Here is a 22,285-nt window from a genome sequence, read left to right as displayed (position 1 = left end):
TGTGCCTCAGTATTTTATAAAATATGAAAGAACACAGCAATTTTGTCCAAACTATAATCTCAGACCACCTGCATGCAGCAAATGTACTTACACTCAAGTACACAGCAGGGCAATTATTAAACATCAACAATTTATTATTTCTATAGTGCTAACAGGCACATGCAGTGTTGTACACCAGAAGCCATTTTCCATGTGTAAAACATCTTTTACGTGCAGAAAAAAGCCTATTCAATTACCCCCTACAATTTCTGACTCATTTACAAAGATAAAATATTGTTCAACTTTCACAGAATTTTTTAGGGGTATCAAATCAAAATTTTTAAAAAGTAGGGCACTGTCTACTCTGCCAAAGTAAATCAAGTTATCTGATGGACAGTGAAAAGTTTAAATGCCCTTCTGAAAATGGCTCTTAACTATATTTTAACTGCACTATTAACACAAAAGCAAAACCTAAATTGCATTTTTATTATTTATTTATTTATTTTTTTTTTTTATAAAGACAGGTGTCATTTGAAGATTTCCCATTTCATCAGGCTTTTCTTAAATAAACTAGGTAAGATGAGAGCTTGAACAATTGTATGCTGACAATTTCAGCTTAGAAAAAAATGTTGCTATGCTAAACTGTTAATAACAGAATGATATAGTGGCGCTAGAAAAGGTTCAAAGAAGAGCGACCAAAATGGCAAAGGGAATGGAACTCCTCTTGTATGAGGAAAGACTAAATCGGTTAGGGATCTTCAGCTTGGAAAAGAGAGCACTGAGGGGAGATATGATTGAAGTCTACAAAATCCTGAGTGGAGTAGAATGGTTACAAGTGGATCGATTTTTCGCTCCATCAAAAATTACAAAGACTAGGGGACACTCAAAGTTACACGGAAATACTTTTAAAACCAATAGGAGGAAATTTTTTTTCACTCAGAGAATAGTTAAGCTCTGGAACACGTTGCCAGAGGATGTGGTAAGAGCGGATAGCGTAGCTGGTTTTAAGAAAGATTTGTACAAGTTCCTGGAGGAAAAGTCCATAGAATGTTATTGAGAAAGAAATGGGGGAAGCCACTGCTTGCCCTGTATTGTAGCATGGAATATTTCTACACCTTGGGTTTTGTCTAGGTACTAGTGACCTTGATTGGCCACCGTGAGAACAGGCTACTGGGCTTGATGGACCATTGGTCTGATCTAGTAAGGCTATTCTTATGTTCTTATAAAAAGCAATGTTACCCAATTTCCCCTGCAATCTTTTCCAAACACATACTTGTAAAATTCTGTAGTTACTATGAAAGGAAATGCATCATCCATCTAAGGTGATTTTGAGCCAAATTGAAGTGTTTTAAGCAGACAGAAGCTTTTAATCTAAAATCAAGACATCCAAGATGGCCACTACAGCAGCAATTTTGGCACCAGGAGTGTGAAATAAAAGGTCACAGAATTTAGGGAACAGAATTTTAGAAGTTTCCCTAACCCCAGAAACCTTCAAAATCCACTTCTGGAGCTCCTCCCCAGATTTCTCCTATAGGCTATTATAACCTGTACTCACAGTGCCATGCAGGTGCTGGGAGCCAGAGAAAAGAGCAGACTAAATCAAAATAAATTCTGCCTCAGATAAGCCTGGAAAACAGGATAGCTTGCTTCCTCAGACTGCCCCGCACTCCCTTCAGCTACAATGACACCTCAATCACCCACCAGAACTCACTTGCAGAGACAGGGGGAGGAAATGCAGTCAGCACTCGATTCTGGTGAAAAAACACCATGGGGCCACTTAGCCTGTGCTCAAACTCTCTGTGGACAAAACATGTAGCAAGCCTTGCTCCCAAGGGAATAGTTCCTGAGCTTCCAGACTGTTAATGCAAGCTGGCCAAAGAGGTGCCCTGCAAAGCAGGCTGTCTCTTGGCTATAGACAGCTGCCCTCTGAGTCTATGTCCACTTGCAGTCAGAGATGTCCCGTAAAATGGATCCTCAGCAGCACCGAAAAGCTTCATGACCAGGTAAAAACCCGAAAATAAAAGAAAAATAAACATGAGTAGAACAGAGAGGATCCTATCATCTCGCGTATAGAGAGGAAAACTGAGGAATTACAGGACAGGCCAGGGTGAGGGGAGGCAGAGCAGAAAAATGTAAATGAGGCTCTCTACACCAGATCTCGCAATCAGAGGTAAACAGCCCACAGGTTTAAGACTGATTTTCCTACTGCACTAGAAATTGCTCTTCAACAGTGGGTTCAAACTTAATCTTCCACTGCCAGGTACATTGAATAGATTATGAGCCCACCAGGAGAGATAAGTAAAATGCTTGAAGTCCCTATGTGTAAACCACTTTTGAGTGTGGTTGTAAAACTACAAAAAGGCAGTATATAAGCCTCAGTCCCACACAAAACATCTGATGACCACAATGTCCAACTACAAAACCTTCTAGAAAGAATTGAAAACTATTCAAGAAATTTGTCAATTGATCTAACTAAACCTTCTCGATTCCCCTGATCCCAACGCATTTTCCAACTATCAACCTTGTAATCTCCCTGGGAATGCTCAGGCCAATTCTTTTGTAAATCGCCTAGAACTGAAAGGTATTGGCGGGATAGAAGACACCAATGTAATGTAAAAATGTGTTTATGCATGTTACACAGCCTTCTATCACCCTCAACTCTGTGTACAAAGGTATATGCATTGAATAAGAGTATATTCAACTTCAACCACTGAGATACAGTAATGGGTATTTCCAAGGGAGGAGGAGGAAGTGGAAGTATGGAGAGTGCATCTTTGGTTCCATTATTTTTAACAGATACTTATTCTAACATTTAAAAAACCCCACACAAACCAAAAGAATTTTAAAATTAGAGGTAAAGTCATGAGTGTCTGATTTGCACTACAGTAAGGTTTCTCAAAGGCAGGCAACAAGATTGCAGACCTATTACCTACACACACCTATTACAACCACACAACCTTAAAACAGTAGAGTCTACACAATTATTTCCAGGAGTTTGGAATTTTAGGGGTTCTTTACTAAAGCTTAGTACACACTAACAGACATTACACATTAGCATGTGCTAAGAGCCACGGTGCCCTTAGATATAAAATAGGATGCACAGCATTTAGTATGTGCTAAGCTTTAGTAAAAGGGCCCTTAAGTCCGGAATGGTACAATTAATCACAGACGTTTCAGTGAGGCTGCAATGAAAGGGCCATGCTGAATTGTCCCCTTTCTTTGTTGCTGTGGACACAGGAGCATGGAGAGGTGCCAGTGGGACATGGAGGAGGCTGCATTGAATCGTCCCCTTCAAGGAACAGGGAGAGGTGCTGGTGGATCGTGGACAGGGAAGATAAGGGGGAGGGAAGAACTTTGGAGGTATTGCCTGAGAGGTGCCAGATTGTGAACTGTCCCCTTCCAGGAGAGGTGCCAGCAGATCGCACACAGGGAGGAGAGGGTGAGGGAAGAATTAGGGGGGAGGGCATTGCCCCCCCCCTCCACAATGCAGTCAGCTTGAGATTCCTGCCCTGTTGTAGCTCGCAGACCCTTCAAATCTTCACAGCCGTTTCATCGCAGGGCAATGATTCTGTGCTGAACTGGCCATGATGAATCAACCTAGAACCCCCCTCCCTTTAAGTCTGTACTTTCACAACTGGCAAGCACAACACTCTAAACCCAAGCATTAGCAAATACTCATATTATAGGTGACATTTATGACATCAGGAACTCTGTCCATTCCTTGCTCTTCATTTAACATGTCAGCATGTGCCACCCCAAAAAGCAATGGTGGAATACATTTTGTTTTCAGATGAATACCAAAAGGATTCTCTCCTCAAACTTCATTTCCAAAGGTACAAGTTTTCCCCTTTATTATTAGGAAACATGGAGATGAAAATTGTACAACCTGTATTACCTACACATTTATAGAAAATATAATTCTACTTAAAATAAATGAATGCTTAGGTAATGTGGGCTATATTACAGGTTTATAACATTTTCATTGTTTTAGGATCTTTCTTGTAGCCCTTAAAAAGGGCAGAATCAGTTCAGCTAGGCATTATGAGGTTGTCAAATAATGTGATATTTTGTATTTTTAATTATATTTTTATATTTTATGTACAGTACTGTTTTTAATCTGCTGTAACTGCTTTGAGAAATCTATTTTGACTGAAAAGAGAGGACGAGCACAAAATAGAAAAATATAGGTGCTCAAAATACTAAACAAAGTAGATCCTCACTCTCTGGTGGCTATGTCAAATCCATGACAATATAAAAATTAATCAGCTTCTACAGTACATAACACCTGCAATATATGCAAATGTACTTAGCATAAATATCAGTTTAATATTTAAACTGTATTGTTAACGGGTGATATAGTATGACACTGCTTTGTTGGGACTTTTCAATGCTGTGCAGTTTGAATAATGCTTGCCCATAAGGCTTTATTGTCACAGATTACAAGATGGTTGTAGAACCTCTTCTTAAGTTATTATCTACCTACACAGAGGGTAATTTTATGACATAGGGTCAACTTTTACTAAACTGAGTTAGGTGTTAATGTACAACACAGCTTAAATTGGCATTCTACAGGAAACACTCATGCATCCTGTGGTACCTGCCAAACATGTCCATGCAAAAAAAAAATTTTAAGGAGGTGGAAAGCTGGCATTCCTGTACTAACCACTTAGTGCATCTTACTTCACACTAACTGGTTAGTGCAAGAATACCATGCGAGTCCTTAACATCAACAAAATGTGCACATGGTAATTTTTGTTAACTACCACATGCTAATGGCAATGGCTATTAATTAAAAAAAAAAAAAAAAAATCTGCCATTTTATAGCGACAGTAAAAATAGCCTTAGCGCAAGGGAAAACCCCATGTAAGAGCATGATAAGGCCACTTTTTTAGCCTCGGCAGAAAAAAATACACAGGTGCATATGCTGCCTTTATAAAATTACCCCACAAGAAAGCAGGCACAAATGTTCACATATGCTCTGAGGCAGGCACAAATGACCCATTTAAGTCTGCACTGATACATATACAGTATTTATAACATACATATGTATCTTCCACTCCCAGGCTAACTCCATCCAACCTCTGCCTCTGTAAATGCTTAGAAGCATACCTCAAAAAATGTTCACTACCGATGCTTTATGCACATATACTCATAGCAAATTTCTCATAGCAACTGTGTGAATATGTAACACTGTAATTGTCAGGAGCCTTGACATGTCATCAAATACTCTAGTGCAGGGGTCTCAAAGTCCCTCCTTGAGGACCGCAATCCAGTCGGGTTTTCAGGATTTCCCCAATGAATATGCATGAGATCCATGTGCATGCACTGCTTTCGATGCATATTCATTGGGGAAATCCTGAAAACCCAACTGGATTGCAGCCCTCAAGGAGGGACTTTGAGATCCCTGCTCTAAGGGCTCCTTTTACTAAGGTGCGCTAGCGTTTTTAGCGCATGCACAACATTAGCGCGCGTGCTAGCTGAAAAATTACCGCTTGCTTAAAAGGAGGCGGTAGCGGCTAGCGCGTGCGACATTTAAGCGCACACTAAAACCACTAGCGCACCTTTGTAAAAGGAGTCCTAAAAGTGACTAATGCATTAATCACTGCTGATTGGTCAGAGAATGGTCTGTAGTATCACTACATCTAAATGTTGCTGATGCTGTGCGAGTCATGAGATGTTCGCATTAGTCCTAAATGAATGAATGCATTCTTGTTAAGGAATGGAAGTAACTGTCCCATACTGTCGTCAAGGGCTCGCAGGTTAGTGTTAAATTATTTCCAGGAAAGAAGAGTTGGAAATTGATGCTGCCTCTTATTTTGATATTTGTTCTCTATTGTTCAAAGCTCAGGAGTTTGGGAAGGAATAGGAGAGGGGAGCACATTCCCAACTGAAATTGGATGGCAGGGGTTATATGAGCCCAAACAGATCCTTTTGGCATCCAGCATTGTTGTCTATAGTAGCACTTATAAAGGAAATGTGTTTGGTGTGTTGGGGAGGGGGGATTTGGAGGGAAGGGTATCTCTGTTGGTAGAAAAGGTAGAAAACTAAAAAGTGGCATTGTGCAGTTGTATTGTTTGTCTTTAGTTTTTCAGTAAAAAGAAAGTTCAAATTCCACTAGTATGCATAAATTCTAAAAATAAGTATACTTATGCTATAAGAATTGTACCTGCATTTAGAATGTTTTCCTATGGACAATTACTTGATACCAAATAAGAGCAAGAATTTGTAGTTTGATAAACATTTGAAGTCCCCAACCCTCCTCCCAAAAAATAAATTCATATACTAAACTCATTCCCTCTAGATACTTCTAATCCCACTAAACATGGCCTGATTCTATAAACAGCACTTAGCGGCTAGGGACCATTTGGCATGGTTGTCAATCAACCTCTAGACATCGTTTATAGAACTGCACTTAGCAGCACCTAATTCGACTTAGGTGCCATTAAGTATCATAACGTTAGGCGCCAGTATATTAGGCCAGAGTTTTCCTGGCCTAATTTACTGGTGCCTAACACAGATGCCCACCGATGCCTAAGTCATAGCATGCCTACTTTTCAGGTATGTGACTTGGTTTAGGCATCAGTAGACACTGCACTGATTTCAACATAGAATTTTAATTGATCGTTTTTTAATTGGATTTTAATGGCATTTTTAATTATCACACCATTTAAGCCAATTTAAAAAAATAATTCTGCGTGGAAATTGGCTAGGCATCGTTATAGAATCAGGGCCAGTGGGCCTGATTTTATAACAGCACACCTATGAGAAGCCCAAAAAAGGTGCCTATTTTATAAGCTTTCAGAGCCAGCCCCAACAGCACAGAAATTCCATAGGGTACACATTACACCTATGTGAGGCTTGCATATAAGTATATATCATTTTGTCAGCAGTCTACTGTGGGGCAATTTTATAAAAGGAATTTAAAATTGCATGTAAAAAGCCATTACGTGTAAAAAAAAAAAAAAAAAAGCCATAGGGACCCTCTACTTAGCTGTGTTAGCTGTTAATGCATGTCTGACACAGAACAAACGACCTAACATGAGATATACTAAAATGCCATGTTAGTTTTCCTTCTGCATGTGGCTTTTTAAAATTTATTTTTGGAGGTATTGTATCAGGACTGGAGAATGAGTATGAATGCATTAAACACCGCTATGCTACCTGGTTAGGGCCTTCTACAAAGGAAGCAGTACCTGTTCCCATATTAACTGTTTTTAATGGCCCTGCGCTAATGCAAACATTAGTGCATAGCCATACATTCACAAAAAGCCCTTTCTGATAGCCGCACTAAAAATTAACTCAGTATGTGGGAAAGTGCCACTTAAGAACACATTAAGCTCATTAGAAAAGCTTAGAAAAAGGGCTCCATAAAAATTACCTCCAATAGGCAGTTAGGGGCTGATTATATAAATGGGTGTCCTGATTGTAGGCAGCAGTAGGTGTCCTACCGCCAATCTGGCAGCCAATCGAGAAGCACGTTAAAAAAAAAAAAAACCAACTCTGAGGTAGGACGCCTACACTGTAGGCGTTTGTCGCAGGTCTAGGGAAATACTTAGGGACACTTAAGCTCGCTCAAGGCTAGGCATGGTTTCAATCGGAAGTAGGCCTCGGTGAGCTTAAGTGGCCCTAGGCATCTCCCTAGGGCCACAACAGATGCCTGAAATGCAGGCCTATATTTCCAAAGTTAAAAGCAGACACAGCTGGCTGAGCCAGCAAGGGAATCTCCGATCAGCTGAGCCAGCAGACCTCCCCAAAGCCGCAGGGGGTCAGGGGTTCCTGGCGAGGGGGTGCAGCTTCGGGGGTGGGTGGGAGGGAGTGGGCATCCCTCCTGCCGGTCTTCAATGAGGGGGGATCGCCACTTTGGAGGGTGGCGGCAGGTGTGAGTGGGCATGACTCCTGCCAATCGCAAAGGAGGGGTCAGCTGCAGGAGGGAGTGGGCCATCCCTCCTGCCAGTCTTCACGGCACGTATCGGGGGGGGGGGGGGGGTCCCCTGCTGTAGCCGGCTCAGCTAATCACAGCAGGTGTAGTTTCCTCCCGCAACTTCGGAGGCCTGCTAGCTCAGCTAATCGGGGATTCCCTTGCCACGATCAGGTAGGCACATTTCTTTAACCGGTACCGGTTAGAGAATCAGGAGGTAAGGCATCTGTTTTTACAGACAGACACAATTCTGTATAGGATGCCAGTGTGCAACTCTCAGCCGCTTCTTAGGCGGCTGCTCAGACTAGCATCCTATATAGAATCTGCCCCTTAATGTGTATGAATATTTGTCAAATCCAGCACTATCTGCATGCACAGCTAGAGAACATATAATATACAGCATGGAATAATGCTGCTGGTGCGACTAAGGCTGCATAGAGAATGACACAGGGACAAAATTTGTCCCCCATGCGGGAAACCATCCCGTGTTATTCTTTAGTGTCTATCTCAACTTCAATCCTTCTACACCAGTATTCCTCAATACAAGCTTGAGGGTTAGTGGTTGTGCCCATTCATACACTGATTCTTTCCTCTCTCCTTAAAAGAATGACACGAGGTTGGTTTTCCATGGTTAACTGCGGGAATGGGGATGAGGACAAATTCGGTCCCTGTGTCATTCTCTACAGGCTGCCTTGTTTTCTCAGACAACAGCATAGGGAGGGGAGATGGGTAAGTCTAGTGGCCTCCTGTCATTTCAGCAAATATGTAATGTTGATTACTTTTAACAATTAAAAGCTATGAGCTATACAAGATGTAACATTATTTTGGTGGCACAGGGGGATGGGTTTCTATCGGGAAACTGCGTGGTGACACCAGGAAATTCTTTTTCACTGAAAGGGTAGTTGATTGCTGGAATAGTCTTCCACTTCAGGTGATTGAGGCCAGTAGCGTGCCTGATTTTAAGACCAAATGGGATCGACACATGGGATCTATTCACAGGGTAATGGAGGAGAGGGTCATTAGGTGGGCAGACTGGATGGGCCGTGGCCCTTATCTGCCGTCTATTTCTATGTTTCTATGAGGAAAGCTGCTGCACATGGGGGGGGGGGAGAAAGGAGATAGGAAGAATTGTTGGGGTGGAGGAAAGGAAGGGAGAGATGAAACAAAGAGGTAGAAATCCTGCATATGATGGAGGGGAGGGAGACATGCATGGAGAAGAGGGAGGGAGAAATGTTGGACAAAGGCAGGGAGAGATAAGTGCATGCGGAGAGAGAAAGAAATGTTGCACATGATAATGAAGGGGACGAAAAGAGAGATGCTGTATTGAGGGGAATAGGGAGATTTGACCCAGGATACAAGGCAGGGAGAAAGAGAGATGGTAGACAGTGGAAAACAGATATTGGATATGACAGTGGAAGGTAGAAAAAATAATTTTATGATCACAATATGTCATTTGAAATGTGTATCCTGCCAGAGCTGGTGTTAAGACAGTGAGCGTGAGCTAGGACCTAACAGAGAAAGAAAAAGTATTTTTTATTTTGTTTACATCATAGCACCAGTGTGGGGTTGGAGAGGGCAAAGCGGGATTGGGAGAAAGACTACAAAATAAACCTGCCATGTTTGAAAGCATGCCCAATTGGGCAGGAAAAGCGAAAAATCGATTCAATAGGCTGAATCGAATCGAAAAAATTTTCCCTGAATCGGGCAGCACTACTCTAAACATTAAAAAAGACATAGTTTTGCAGACCAGTTATAGCATATATAATCCTCCTAATCTAGTATCAATACTCATACAGTTAAGTAGAAAACCTGTGCAGTAACTGTTGGGAGAATGCCCAGCATCTTCTCATACTGAGAGATGGTAAGTACATCCATGGTAACTGTACATAGTAAAGCACTGTGTTCTAACTGCAGCCTATGTCCATTCCCTGCCCAATAACAAATTATGCAGTTAGCATGTAAACTAATGGCAGCAGATAAAAACCATATAGCCTATCCAGTCTGTCCATCCATATCAACCATTATACTCTCCAATCCTTTACTCTTCTTTATTGTCTCATGCTTTGTTTTGAATTCAGATACATTCCTCATCACCACCACCACCATCACAAAGGGGCTGTTCCATGCATCCACCACACTTTCCATTAAAAAAAGTATTTCCTTGAATTACTCCCGAGTCTTTCCCCTTTTCACGTTCATTCTATGCCTCCTCATTCCAGAGCTCTGTATCAATTGAAAAAGTCCCTTTACCTTTAGGCCATGGATTATTTCTCTCTCTATCCCATCTTCTCTCTCCTGCCTTTCTTCCAAACTATACATATTGAGAACTTTAAGTCCATCTGCAAATATGTCATGATAAAGGGGATGGGACTTTATTGTGTGATTTATACAGGGCATTCAAGTGTCAGGTGACTTGCCCAGAGTCATGAGGAGCTGCAGTGGAAATCAAACTCACAATCTCAGGGTACAGAGGCAGTTGCTCTAACCACTAAGCCACTCCTCTACGGATCACTGGCCATTTCAGTAGCCATCCTCCCGTGTCCAGAATTATACACAGCACTCCAAAAAAGGTCTCACCAGAAACAGCCATTCCTCTCCCTGTATAATCAAGCATCCTTCTAGCTTTTGCTGTCACCTTTTCTACTTGTTTTACCACTGTAAGATCATCAGATATAATATGTTATACGCTAACCGCGTCCAAGCTAACTACTTAGCTCAGGTAAAGAAGCATTGAACTTAAAGATAATTGTGGGTTGTAAGACATGAATGTAATGTAATGCAGCATTTCTAAACTAGGATAACAGGTACCAATGCTTTCGTCTCCTAGAACAAACAAAAGGCCAGATGTACTAAAAGTGTTCTGCTATTCTGTGACTGAAAAGAAAATACCTAGACACAACATACAGCCTAAGATGCCATGTGATATTGTTCATAGGGAAAGTAGAGCATAAAAATGAGCAGAGAAAAATTCCTGGCTATAAAGCCAGTCAACAAAAAGAATTGTCATCTGAACACCCAGTTTCAATTAGTGATCAATCAGGTCATTAGGGCCTGGCAGAATCCCCAAAAGCAGCAAGATTCCATGCTGCTTTCTGCAGTCTACCTTCACAATAGTTTCAAGAATTTGTTCACACCTTTTTATTAAACCCAGCTATATTGGTTTTACTATGCTCTGACAACCAGTTCAAGAGCTTAACTATGTGGACTGAAAATAAAATAATTTATCTGATTTAAGTGCCCAATTTATCTGATTTAACCTACCATTGCCCAAGGTACCATGTTAGATTGTGAGTCTGCCAGGACATATATGGAAAATACTTAAAAGACCTGACTGCTTAGTATGTAAATGGTATATAAAGAAAAAAAAAAAAAATTAAATAAATAAATACTAACATCATGGTGTCCTCTAGCCCTTTTACTTTGAGAGAATTAAAAAATAAGCAATTGATTTGCATCTACCTGTTCCACTAAGAGTTTTATAAACCTCTTATCACATTTCTCATCAGCCATCTCTTCTCCAGATCAAACACCCCCAAACTTCTCTAGCCCTTTCTTATATGAGAATCATTCCATCCCTTTAATTCTGGTCACCCTTCTCTGCATCTTTTCTAATTCTGCTATATCTGGTTCAAGTCCTCCCTAGATCTGAGGTAGTCTGTTGTAGTGCAAGATGGGTTGGATACATCTGAAATAGTGACTACTAGGCAGAGTCCCCCAGGATTCGCACTATCCACAACCCTGTTCAATATCTTTATCGGGCCTTTATTTTATGTAGTGCTAAGTGGACTAGGACTTGAATACTAGATTTATGCAGACAACATCCAGTACATATTTAGTGTCAAACAATCATACTCATACACAGTTCCTCACTACAACTCTTGACACAGTGAAACAATGGCTCCTAGGAAATCGGCAAAAACTCAATATGGAGAAACTGAAAGTTTTACTTCTAACCAGGGAGGACACTCCTACATTCCCAAGCTCCTTCAAGATAAAAAAATGTTGATATTCAACTCGCAAAAAGTTTAGTTACTTGGAGTGCTTCTTGACCCAGCACTTAATATGAAAAATTATAATTCACACATTCTGAACAAAATCTTCTACAAACTGAGGATTGTGAGGCTACTGTACTATCGACTGAAAACATCAGACTGGTTGGTTCTCCAAAGTAACTTAATATCATATTTTTACTATTATAATATGCTACCGATGGGTATTCTGAAATAATATCTGAAAGCACTGCAATCTGCCCAAAACACTGTTGCAAGGGTTATTAGTGGAACTTCAAGATATGAGCACATAATACCAATACTCAAAGTCCTTCACTAGTTATCAATTGAACATCAAATCCATTATAAAACCCTCTTGTCTTCATGGCCCTTACTGGTATAATATCTCCTGTCCTAGCAACAACACTATATATCCATCAACCCTCAAAGAATGAAGAAATTTGATTTTTAATATTAGAGGGTCTCAAAGGTAGAAAATGCTTCCAGAGCAAATTCAAACAACTGACCTCAAAACATTCAAAGTTTCACTAAAAACACGCTTTTTTAAAGATGTATACCCCTCATGATGATCTGAACCATACTACCGAGTAGTTATGTAATAATCAGTATCACTAAAACCAGCATGCTGTGATTTTAAAAATGTATAGGCTATGATATATTGTGTTGTCTTATTTAACTATATATGTGCATCTGTAATCTGCCTAGAAACTGATAGTGCAGAATAGAAATGTTAATAAATAAATATCTTGCGCTGCGGCTTCAAAGGTTTTGATATGGTATGTTAAAATAGATGACTTGTATGTGATTATAAAATCTAAATTATCAAGGGTATATTAAGAAAACATGAAACTATGTAAGAAAATGTTAGATTTTCCTAGATAGTGTGTGATGTTTTCTAAACTTGGGTAAGAGCACATGTGATTTCTGTACATTTCTTTTTTGTCCTGGCATATGAAAAAAATACTTATTTTCTCTTACAATACTTGTGAAGTCCATGTGTGTGTATGTTGGGGGGAAGGGAGATGTTTTCTTTCTTTTCCACAATCAACCTACCTGCCCATAGTTGTCTATGCCAGTTACTAATCTATTTAAATTTAATAAATCAAAAGCTGTCCTTAGGGATTGGCCAAGGGTGGTAAGTCCTACAGCCTGAAGATTTTTCAGTTCATTCATAAAGGTCGCATGGTTTTCTTTCCATCCAGCCTGAAAAGAGAAATGCAAGAAAACTTATTTTGCAACTATTAAATGTTGTAAAGAACAGCAGCTTTTTTTTTCTTTTTTTTTTTTAAGGTAATGCCAATAAAGGCATGCAATCCTGCAATGCCCCTCCCCTCTACAAATATTTGTGGCATATGCACCCTGTCTTATAAGTGCTGCCAAGAAGGATCTTGAGTGCCTTGCAAGTGCCTCACTAGGTGTAAATGCAAAATGCAGTGGCCTGGAAAGTGTTTCCTGCCGCTCAGAGGAGTCTTAACCATCACTTCCGTCACACAAACTTTCTTTCTGCCCTCACCCTTGCACGCTCATACAAGCCTCGGCCTTGCCTCATTCCCCTTTAATGCAAACTAGCCCTGGAGTTGTCACTTTTAACTTGAAAAAATATCACCCACAGTTCCTAGCTGCACAGCAGAGAGGAAAAAAAATGTCGGCCATGTTTCTGTCAGCCCCCGGCGCTGCCCGCGCTCCCTTGCCCGCAGCAGCAGGTTGGCAGGCAGAAACGTGCCCAATAAGCAAACGAATCATGCACGGGGCAGGCTGGGGGGCAGGACGGGGGAGAGAGGAATTAAACGGGGAAGGAGGAGGTTACCTTGATCCCATACGGAGCCTCTTCGAAAGTGACCAGCATGTACCTGTCTCCTCTGCTGGCTGGATCCCGGGCTCTCAGCTGTTAAAAAGAGGGGAATGGTGGGGAGGGGGAGGGAGAAAAACAAAAGATATAAATGTTAATAAAACTAAGGGTTTGCGATACGCTTGCTATCGATACATACGTTATATAAACAAACTCCGTCTGCCCCGCCACCCCACTTCCCATTCACTCTCGCCCTCCCCCAACAAGGCTTTTTCCTGCTGTGCCAGGGCGACGTGGAGTCTTCCTGCATGCCTCAGTTTCTTTTACAATACCTTCATGAAAGTCTCTATAGCGCCTTTAGCTATGTCCAGATAGGTAGTGCCCAGATGGGTGCGCTGGTTCATGGAAGCGGACGTATCTATCAGGAAAAGTAAAATGGGCATAGTGGTGCCGGTGGCGACGGACGACTACATGGACTACACAAAGCAATTCTTGCCCCCTAAAATTTAAAATAAAATTTTTTGATTTTTCTCTTTGGCCTGTAAGTAAAGTGTAGAGGATGTCTCCAGGGCCCCCCGTAGAGAGAATAAGAACTCCCCTCTCAAGGAAGGAGACTGACTTTTTTCCGTAAAATTATATTTGTTTGTTTCTTTTATGGGAGGGGAGTGTTTCTTTTTTATATATATTTTTCTCCTCGCCCTGTTGATGTTACAGAAGTTTCAATGAGTCCCACACCACTTCCCCTTCTAGCTCTCGCCCTCTACTGAACGCTCCTTGCTTTCTCATTCCCTGGTTTTAAGCCAGGCAGGAGGTCGGGAACCTCCCTCTCGAGACACGTCCAGCCACCACGTGACCCTTCTCACCCCGACTCGATAGGCCTGCTCGCCTTCCTTCATTAGCATATTCTTAGGGTGGGGAGCGGGGCGGTTTGTTAGCGGCAGTTATTGAGCACGCGCTGGGCGGCGGCGGCGGGGAGGGCGAATTGCGTCGTGAAGGAGCTATTGCGCATGCGAGAAGCTGACGTTCTCTTTTAAAGCTCGATTGTTCGGGGTATTGAAAGGCTAGTTGTTAAAAGAGAGTTGGTGGTGAAGGTTGTGTGTATATTGATGTCCTAATGACAAAATTAATAAAGCTTTGAAAGATAAGAAACTGAGAATATTGTTAACACGCTTTTTCTTTAAGTTTATGGATTCTATAGGAGCTTCTTTGCGTGCTTCCTATTTTCTCGCTTGCAAAGTGACTGAATGATTCTTTCGATTTAAACATTCTCGCTATGGTGGAGGAAGAGGGCGAGGATACTTTCTTTTTAATTTGGTGGAAGTGGGTGATCTTAGTGGCATACCTTTCAACGAGGTAGTGTGGTGGCGGATTAGTACACGTCAAACATTAATACATGGAAAAATAAGGCATATCATCCTAACCCGATATCAGTTAGTGAAAACTTCTATTGAGTTCTTTTTAAATTAAATATGTATTATTTTCTCTTCTATTTTTATACTTGCATTTACTAGGCTTTCTAAAGTAAGAATACTGCACCTTCTTCTGTTTCTTAGGCAGCAGCTGGACTAGAGTGTTTTTATCATCACGAGGGCTCCCAGGTCTTACTCCCTCCCGTCTCCTCGTTCTACGTAATCACTCTTTTGCTCAACTTGTTTTCTACCCTTCTAAGTGCTCTCTGCCTTTTTTGTGTGCTCGATGGGAGGTGGCGCTCTCTAGGCAACGTTCCCAAGAGGTTCAGCTCCTGATTTTTGTTTGGTGTTGCAGCTGCACTTGAAATGTGATGGCCGCCTAGGCAGAAAAGTCTTAAGCATGGATTTAAAAATATTAATTGGGAGTTAACAATATCTTTAGCACGCTTATCTGTAATGAAATGGTCCTGCAAATGGGAGTGTTGGTTCATATAGGGTCATGAAAATAATAGCTGCGTCCCTAGTTAGTTTGTTCTCCAGAGGACTCAGTGTAATCAAAACCCACTCCACAAAAATAACGTCTGTAGATTCGTTTCTATTCAGCTTTGCAAAAATTAGGCCTTAAGGTATTAAGCAAGCAGTTTGAATACATCACATTAATTAAAAAAAATTTTAAAAAAAGACCTTTACTGGCTACCAGGATTAGCGGTAGTGTCAGGGCCGGATTTTCCTATAGGCTAACTAGGCTTCAGCCTAGGGCCTCAAGATCAAGAGGGGCCTTCATTCAAATTGTTAGCAAAATTAAAATTACACTATTCTAAAAACAGTGAACACTAAAACACTGAATCGAAAGTAAGGAGAAATTCTACGCTTCAAGATTGGGACCGGCTCTGGCCGCAACGGGGTGCCAACTCGGCTTCTCCCTTTCTTTTTCTCGCCCTGGGAGGAGGATCGGGGAGGGAAAGACGTCAGTCCGGAAACAGCTGGGCAAAGCCCAGCCCCGTGGGGAGAGAGGCAAAACGTGGATCCGTCAGGACAGGGCGGCCCAGACTGGCATCGGGGAGTGGGGTGGGGTTTCAGTGGAAGGGGGATGGGAGGCAGGCAGGCTGGCATCGGAGGGGGGTGGGGGGTTTAATGGAAGGCAGGCAGGCAGAATGGCATGGGGGATGTTCAATGGAAGGGGGAAGAGGGATGGGAGGCAGGCGGGCATCGGAGGGGGAGTGAGGTGAGGAAGGACGCACTGGGGGCACTATGGACATAGGAAGGGGCAATGTTGTGTGTTATGTTTGATTAGTTATTGTTACAAGTACTATATATGGTGCTGAGAATAAATGTCCAAATAAGTGTTCTCGACTTTTTTTTTATTTATTATCCGTGTCACATTTTTTATAAAGGTTAGTACCAATAACAACATGTTTCATTTAACATATTGATATATAATAATAATAACATTTTATATACCGCAATACCGTTAAGTTCTATGCGGTTTAAAAAAGATTATTGGGGTACAAGTTGAGTTGACGTACAAGTTGAATTAACTTAAGGGATGTGGGGAACAATTATATATCACAGTAATGATGTATTTTATTATTTCTCATGTAATTTACAAACTTAAGAATGGGAGGTGAAAGGGCCTCCTCATAAGTGGAATAGCCTAGGGCCTCTTTTCATCTAAATCCGGTCCTGGGTAGTGTTATTGCTCTGGGACTGTTTTACTAAAGTGTGCAAGGTGTTTGCACTGCACTTACTGTGTGCTAACAGCAAAAATTACTAGAGGTAAATGCAAAGTCTTTTTAGTAAATTGCAGAGGGCATGCTTTGCATTGGCCACACAGGCATTGCATTACGTTGTCTTGATAGGTCAAGCCCTCTGCATTATCTGCCCATACATGTAATGTAACCTGGATGCCAAAATGATAGCTGCTTGGGTTTTGTCACCTGTTCCCGGTCCTCTCAACACTCTGATCATCTGGTTGCACCTTGATCCTGATTCCTAGCTTTCCTCCCTCTTCTTATCCCCCAACCCCCTCAAGCCCTTCCCACTTGTTACCACCTTAACTCTGCCCCATCATCAGTTCTTAGAGATAAGGCCTGGTGATCAATTAGCAAGGAGTGGTGGTTCCCTCTGCTTTCTGTTTGCCCATCAGTGGGTTAAAAATGGCATTGTTGGCTCTTAGCAGTAATCTCATGTTACTGCTGCTGGAGGTCAGCCTTGTACTATGAGACTACTGCTAGAGATCAGCAAAGCCATAGTGAATCTAGCACCTGTCAGAGCAAGTATGGAGGGGGACTACTAGGCCTTATTTCTGGGAGGTGGATTGAGTTGGCAACAGTTGGGATGAGCTTGGCAAGGGAAGGGTGAGGGACTGGAAGAGCAGATCAGAGGTGAGGAGAAGGGGAGCATAGGCTAGAAAGAGCTGCTCTACTGTAATGGCTGCTCTATTGTAATGGCTGCTCTACTGTAATGTTGTAGCCCAGCTGCATTTAAGAACATAAGCAATGCCTCCGCTGGGTCAGACCTGAGGTCCATCGCGCCCAGCAGTCCGCTCATGCGGCGGCCCAACAGGTCCAGGACCTGTGCAGTAATCCTCTATCTGTACCCCTCTATCCCCTTTTCCAGCAGGAAATTGTCCAATCCTTTCTTGAACCCCAGTACTGTACTCTGCTCTATTACGCCCTCTGGAAGCGCATTCCAGGTGTCCACCACACGTTGGGTAAAGAAGAACTTCCTAGCATTCATTTTGAATCTGTCCCCTTTCAGCTTTTCCGAATGCCCTCTTGTTCTTTTATTTTTCAAAAGTTTGAAGAATCTGTCTCTCTCTACTCTCTCTATGCCCTTCATGATCTTCCCCTCTAAGTCTCCTCTTCTCCAGGGAAAAGAGTCCCAGTTTCTCCAATCTCTCAGCATATGAAAGGTTTTCCATACCTTTTATCAGACGTGTCGCTCTCCTCTGAACCCTCTCGAGTAACGCCATATCCTTCTTAAGATACGGCGACCAATATTGGACGCAGTACTCCAGATGCGGACCCACCATCGCCCGATACAATGGCAGGATAACTTCTTTTGTTCTGGTAGTAATACCCTTCTTGATTATACCTAGCATTCTATTCGCACTGTGCCGTCAGCTTCATTGTCATGTCCACCATTACCCCCAAGTCCCTTTCTTGGGTACTCTCATTCAATAACATCCCTCCCATCGTATAGTTGTACCTCGGGTTTCTGTTTCCCACATGTAATACTTTACATTTCTCAACGTTGAACTTCATCTGCCATCTCGTCACCCATTCCCCTAGTTTGTTCAAGTCCCTTTGCAATTCTTCACAGTCCTCTTTAGTCCGAACTCCACTGAATAGTTTGGTGTCGTCCGCAAATTTTATTATCTCACACTTCGTCCCTCTTTCTAGATCATTTATAAATATATTAAATAGCAGCGGCCCGAGCACCAAGACCTGCAGGACCCCACTCGTGACCCTCCTCCAGTCCGAGTAGTGGCCCTTCACTCCCACCCTCTGTTTCCTACCCGCCAACCAGTTTCTGATCCATATATGTATGTCTCCTTCCACCCCATGGTTCCTCAGTTTCCGGAGTAGGCGTTCATGGGGCACTTTGTCAAAGGCTTTCTGGAAATCCAGATATATGATTGAAGCGAACGGAGTCCGTTTCTTGGTCCCAAAACCGCCCTGCCCACACCCTGTCGCCTGGGTACAGATATCCAGAGGCAGTGTCCTAAAGAGATTCCCTAATCTTTTATTAGTTTACATCCAGCTTTATACCTTTTTTTTGTACAAGGGTCAGTGGTAACCAACACAGGAAAAGGGGGTTGGACAAGAGAGGGAAGTGGGGGGACGAGCAGGATATGTGCTTCCCTTATCTCTCTCAACCGGTACATGGCAGTGGGGGGGGAGGTCGAACCTCCATTGTCTCAAACAGCTAACTTCATTAAGATTAGATGGCCTTTTCCCAGAACATTAAGAGAACAAACACACACTCTATGTTTGAGCACCTCCAGCACAGACAGAGACAGAAGACTTATCCTTTCAAATGTGTCCTTTCAATGATGTCTATGGGGTCTCCTCTGTCCATCCGTTTGTTAATTCCTTCGAAGAAGTGTAATAAGTTTGTTAGGCATGATCTCCCCTTGCAGAAACCATGTTGGCTGGTTATCAGAAGTTCGTTTCTTTCAAAATGTTCATCAATGTTTTCTTTTATCAGTGCTTCCGCCATTTTCCCCGGAACCGAGGTCAGACTCACTGGTCTGTAGTTTCCCGGGTCACCTCTTGATCCCTTTTTAAAGATGGGCGTAACATTGGCTATCTTCCAATCTTCCGGGATCATGCCTGTTTTCAGGGATAGATTGCAAATTTGCTGCAGTAGTTCCGCTATCTCCTCCTTTAATTCCTTCAGAACCCTTGGGTGGATTCCGTCCGGACCCAGGGATTTGTCAGTTTTTAGGTTTTCTATCTGCCTGCGTACATCTTCAAGACTCACTTCCACGGATGTTAATTTTTCTGCTTGATTTCCATTGAAGAATTGCTCAGGTTCCGGTATGTTGGATGTATCTTCGTTTGTAAATACAGATGAAAAGAACATGTTAAGTCTTTCTGCCACTTCTTTCTCCTCCTTCACCACTCCCTTCCTGTGTCCGTTGTCCAGCGGTCCCACCTCCTCCCTAGCCGGCTGCTTCCCTTTAATATATCTAAAGAACGGTTTGAAATTTCGTGCTTTCCTGGCTAGCCTCTCTTCATACTCTCTTTTTGCTTTTCGAACCACACGGTGACATTCTTTTTGATACTGTGCTCTTTCCAGTTCCCCTCAGTTTTGCTCTTTTTCCATTTCCTGAATGAACTTTTCTTATTGCCTATCGCTTCCTTCACTATTTTAGTTATCCACGCCGGGTCTTTTGTTTGACTCTTTTTGCACCCCCTTTCTGAATCTGGGGATATACAGGTTTTGCGCCTCGCTCACCATGTCCTTGAAAAAAGACCAGGCATATTCTACCATTTGCCATTTTTTGGAAGTGTTCCTAAGTTTCTTCCTTACTATCTCCCTCATTGCTTGAAGTTGAAGCTGAAGTTGAAAGTTGTCGCTATGGTTCTCTTTCCTTTCGGTATTCCTACCTTGACCTTGAACTTGATCATGTTGTGATCGCTGTTTCTCAACGGTCCCACTACTTCCATTTCCTTTGCAGGTCCCCTTAACCCATTTAGGATTAGATCCAGAGTGGTATTTCCTCTCGCTGGTTCACTAACAAGCTGCTCCATGAAGCAATCCTGTATAGCCTCCAGGAATTCTGTCTCCCTAGTGCATTTTGAGCTTCCAAGTTATGCCAGAGTGCACTAAGGCCCTGATTTTATCAAAGTCCATCTTAAGTTAGATGCTGATATCGGCGTCTACTTTAATTTATTAATAGGCTTAATCAGTGCTGATGTTGGCACTCAACACCTCACAATCTGTTTTAATTGGACTTACCTTAATTGAAAGGTGCCTAACTTGAAAATCTCAATTCTATAAAAAGTAGATGCCTAGACCAAAGTGCCTACACTAAAGTGGGTGTGATTAGGAGGTGGGTCATGGGTGTGTTTTTGAGTTAGGCACCTCTTTGTGAATATGGTGCTGTTAGGAACATAAGAATTGCCACTGCTGAGTCAGACCAGTGGTCCATCATGCCCAGCAGTCCGCTCACGCGGAGGCCCTCTGGTCTAAGACCAGCACCCTAACTGAGACTAACTCTACCAGCGCACGTTCTTGTTCAGCAGAAACTTGTCTAACTTTGTCTTGAATCCTTGGAGGGTGTTTTTCCCTATAACAGCTTCTGGAAGAGCGTTCCAGCTTTCTACCATTCTCTGGGTGAAGAAGAACTTCCTTACGTTTGTACGGAATCTATCCCCTTTCAACTTTAGAGAGTGCCTTCTTGTTCTCCCTACCTTGGAGAGGGTGAACAACCTGTCTTTATCTACTAAGTCTATCCCCTTCAGTACCTTGAATGTTTCGATCATGGCCCCTCTCAATCTCCTCTGTTCAAGGGAGAAGAAGCCCAGTTTCTCTAATCTCTCACTGTATGGCAACTCTTCCAAACCCTTAACCATATTAGTCGCTCTTCTCTGGATCCTTTCGAGTTGTACCGTGTCCTTCTTCATGTACGGCGACCAGTGCTGGACGAAGTACTCTAGGTGAGGGCGTACCATGGACCAGTACAGCGGCACGATAACCTTCTCTGATCTGTTCGTGATCCCCTTCTTTATCATTCCTAGCATTCTGTTTGCCCTTTTTGTTGCCGCCGCACATTGTGTGGACGGCTTCATCGACTTGTCGATCAGAACTCCCAAGTCCCTTTCCTCGGAGGTCTCTCCAAGTACCGCCGCGGACATCCTGTATTCGTGCATGAGATTTTTGTTACCGACATGCATCACTTTACACTTATCCACGTTGAACCTCATCTGCCATGCCGATGCCCATTCCTCTGATATTGGTGCCTAACTTTAGGCATAGAAAACTCTGGCATAAATTGAGGATGCCTAAATGTTAGGATGCTGAGTGCAGCCTAAAGCAAAGTTCTTTTTTTCTTGATTATGAATTTTTTTCAGAAGTATAACAACTTCTTAAGGAAATACAGAGCCATAATCCAACATAAAATAATAAATCAAAGTGAAAAATTAAGAAGAAATAACAATCTTACGGAAATTGCTCTTTCTTAGACCACAAATACAAAGAAGGGAGGAATCAAAATTACAGAGATATAAGTTGAAGATAATTATTTAGAAAAAAGGCTTAATACGTCAGCCCCCCCAGTTATTAATTATTTCAGCTAGTCACTCCACCTCGGATTAGCCCCTTAAGGTCCAAAAAAGTTCTTAGCTGATCAGGCATATAAAATATATATTTCAAACTCATATATTTAATAATACACTTTTGCAAGGGTAGGTTCAGAGCCGCCATCAGGGCAGTACCACCAGTCCTGCATTCAGGGGCCTGGAGCTCACAGGAGGCCCGGGCTCCCCCAGGGTCCTAGGCCACAGTTCTTCAACCGCCGGTCCCAGTGGCATACCTAGGGGGGGGGGAGGTGTGCCCCAGGTGCACAGGAGAGAGCTGGACGGGGGACCCGTGGAGTTCAATACATCTCGAGCCGCGAGGCTCGTCTTCTGTTCCTACCTGCCCTGCTGCTCACATGTAGCCGATCGGA

General features: G+C 42.4%; 1 protein-coding gene across 1 annotated transcript in view; it reads right to left on the bottom strand.

Moving 5' to 3' along the window:
- The window catches only part of INTS6 (integrator complex subunit 6), a 191,592-nt gene extending 177,116 nt beyond the window's left edge, over window positions 1–14,476 (bottom strand). The window contains exons 1-3 of the mRNA XM_033947929.1: window positions 14,029–14,476; window positions 13,715–13,792; window positions 12,961–13,110 (exon numbers count right to left, since the gene is read on the bottom strand). Of these exons, the coding sequence (XP_033803820.1) occupies window positions 12,961–13,110; window positions 13,715–13,792; window positions 14,029–14,139 (339 nt within the window). The 5' untranslated portion in view covers window positions 14,140–14,476. The remainder of the gene's footprint in view (window positions 1–12,960; window positions 13,111–13,714; window positions 13,793–14,028) is intronic.
- Window positions 14,477–22,285: the final 7,809 nt, after the last annotated feature.

The sequence above is a fragment of the Geotrypetes seraphini genome, chromosome 6 (assembly GCF_902459505.1).
Source record: "Geotrypetes seraphini chromosome 6, aGeoSer1.1, whole genome shotgun sequence".
NCBI lineage: Eukaryota > Metazoa > Chordata > Amphibia > Gymnophiona > Dermophiidae > Geotrypetes > Geotrypetes seraphini.
Note: the sequence above shows the minus strand (reverse complement) of the source record. Positions and strands in the feature narration are given on the sequence as shown.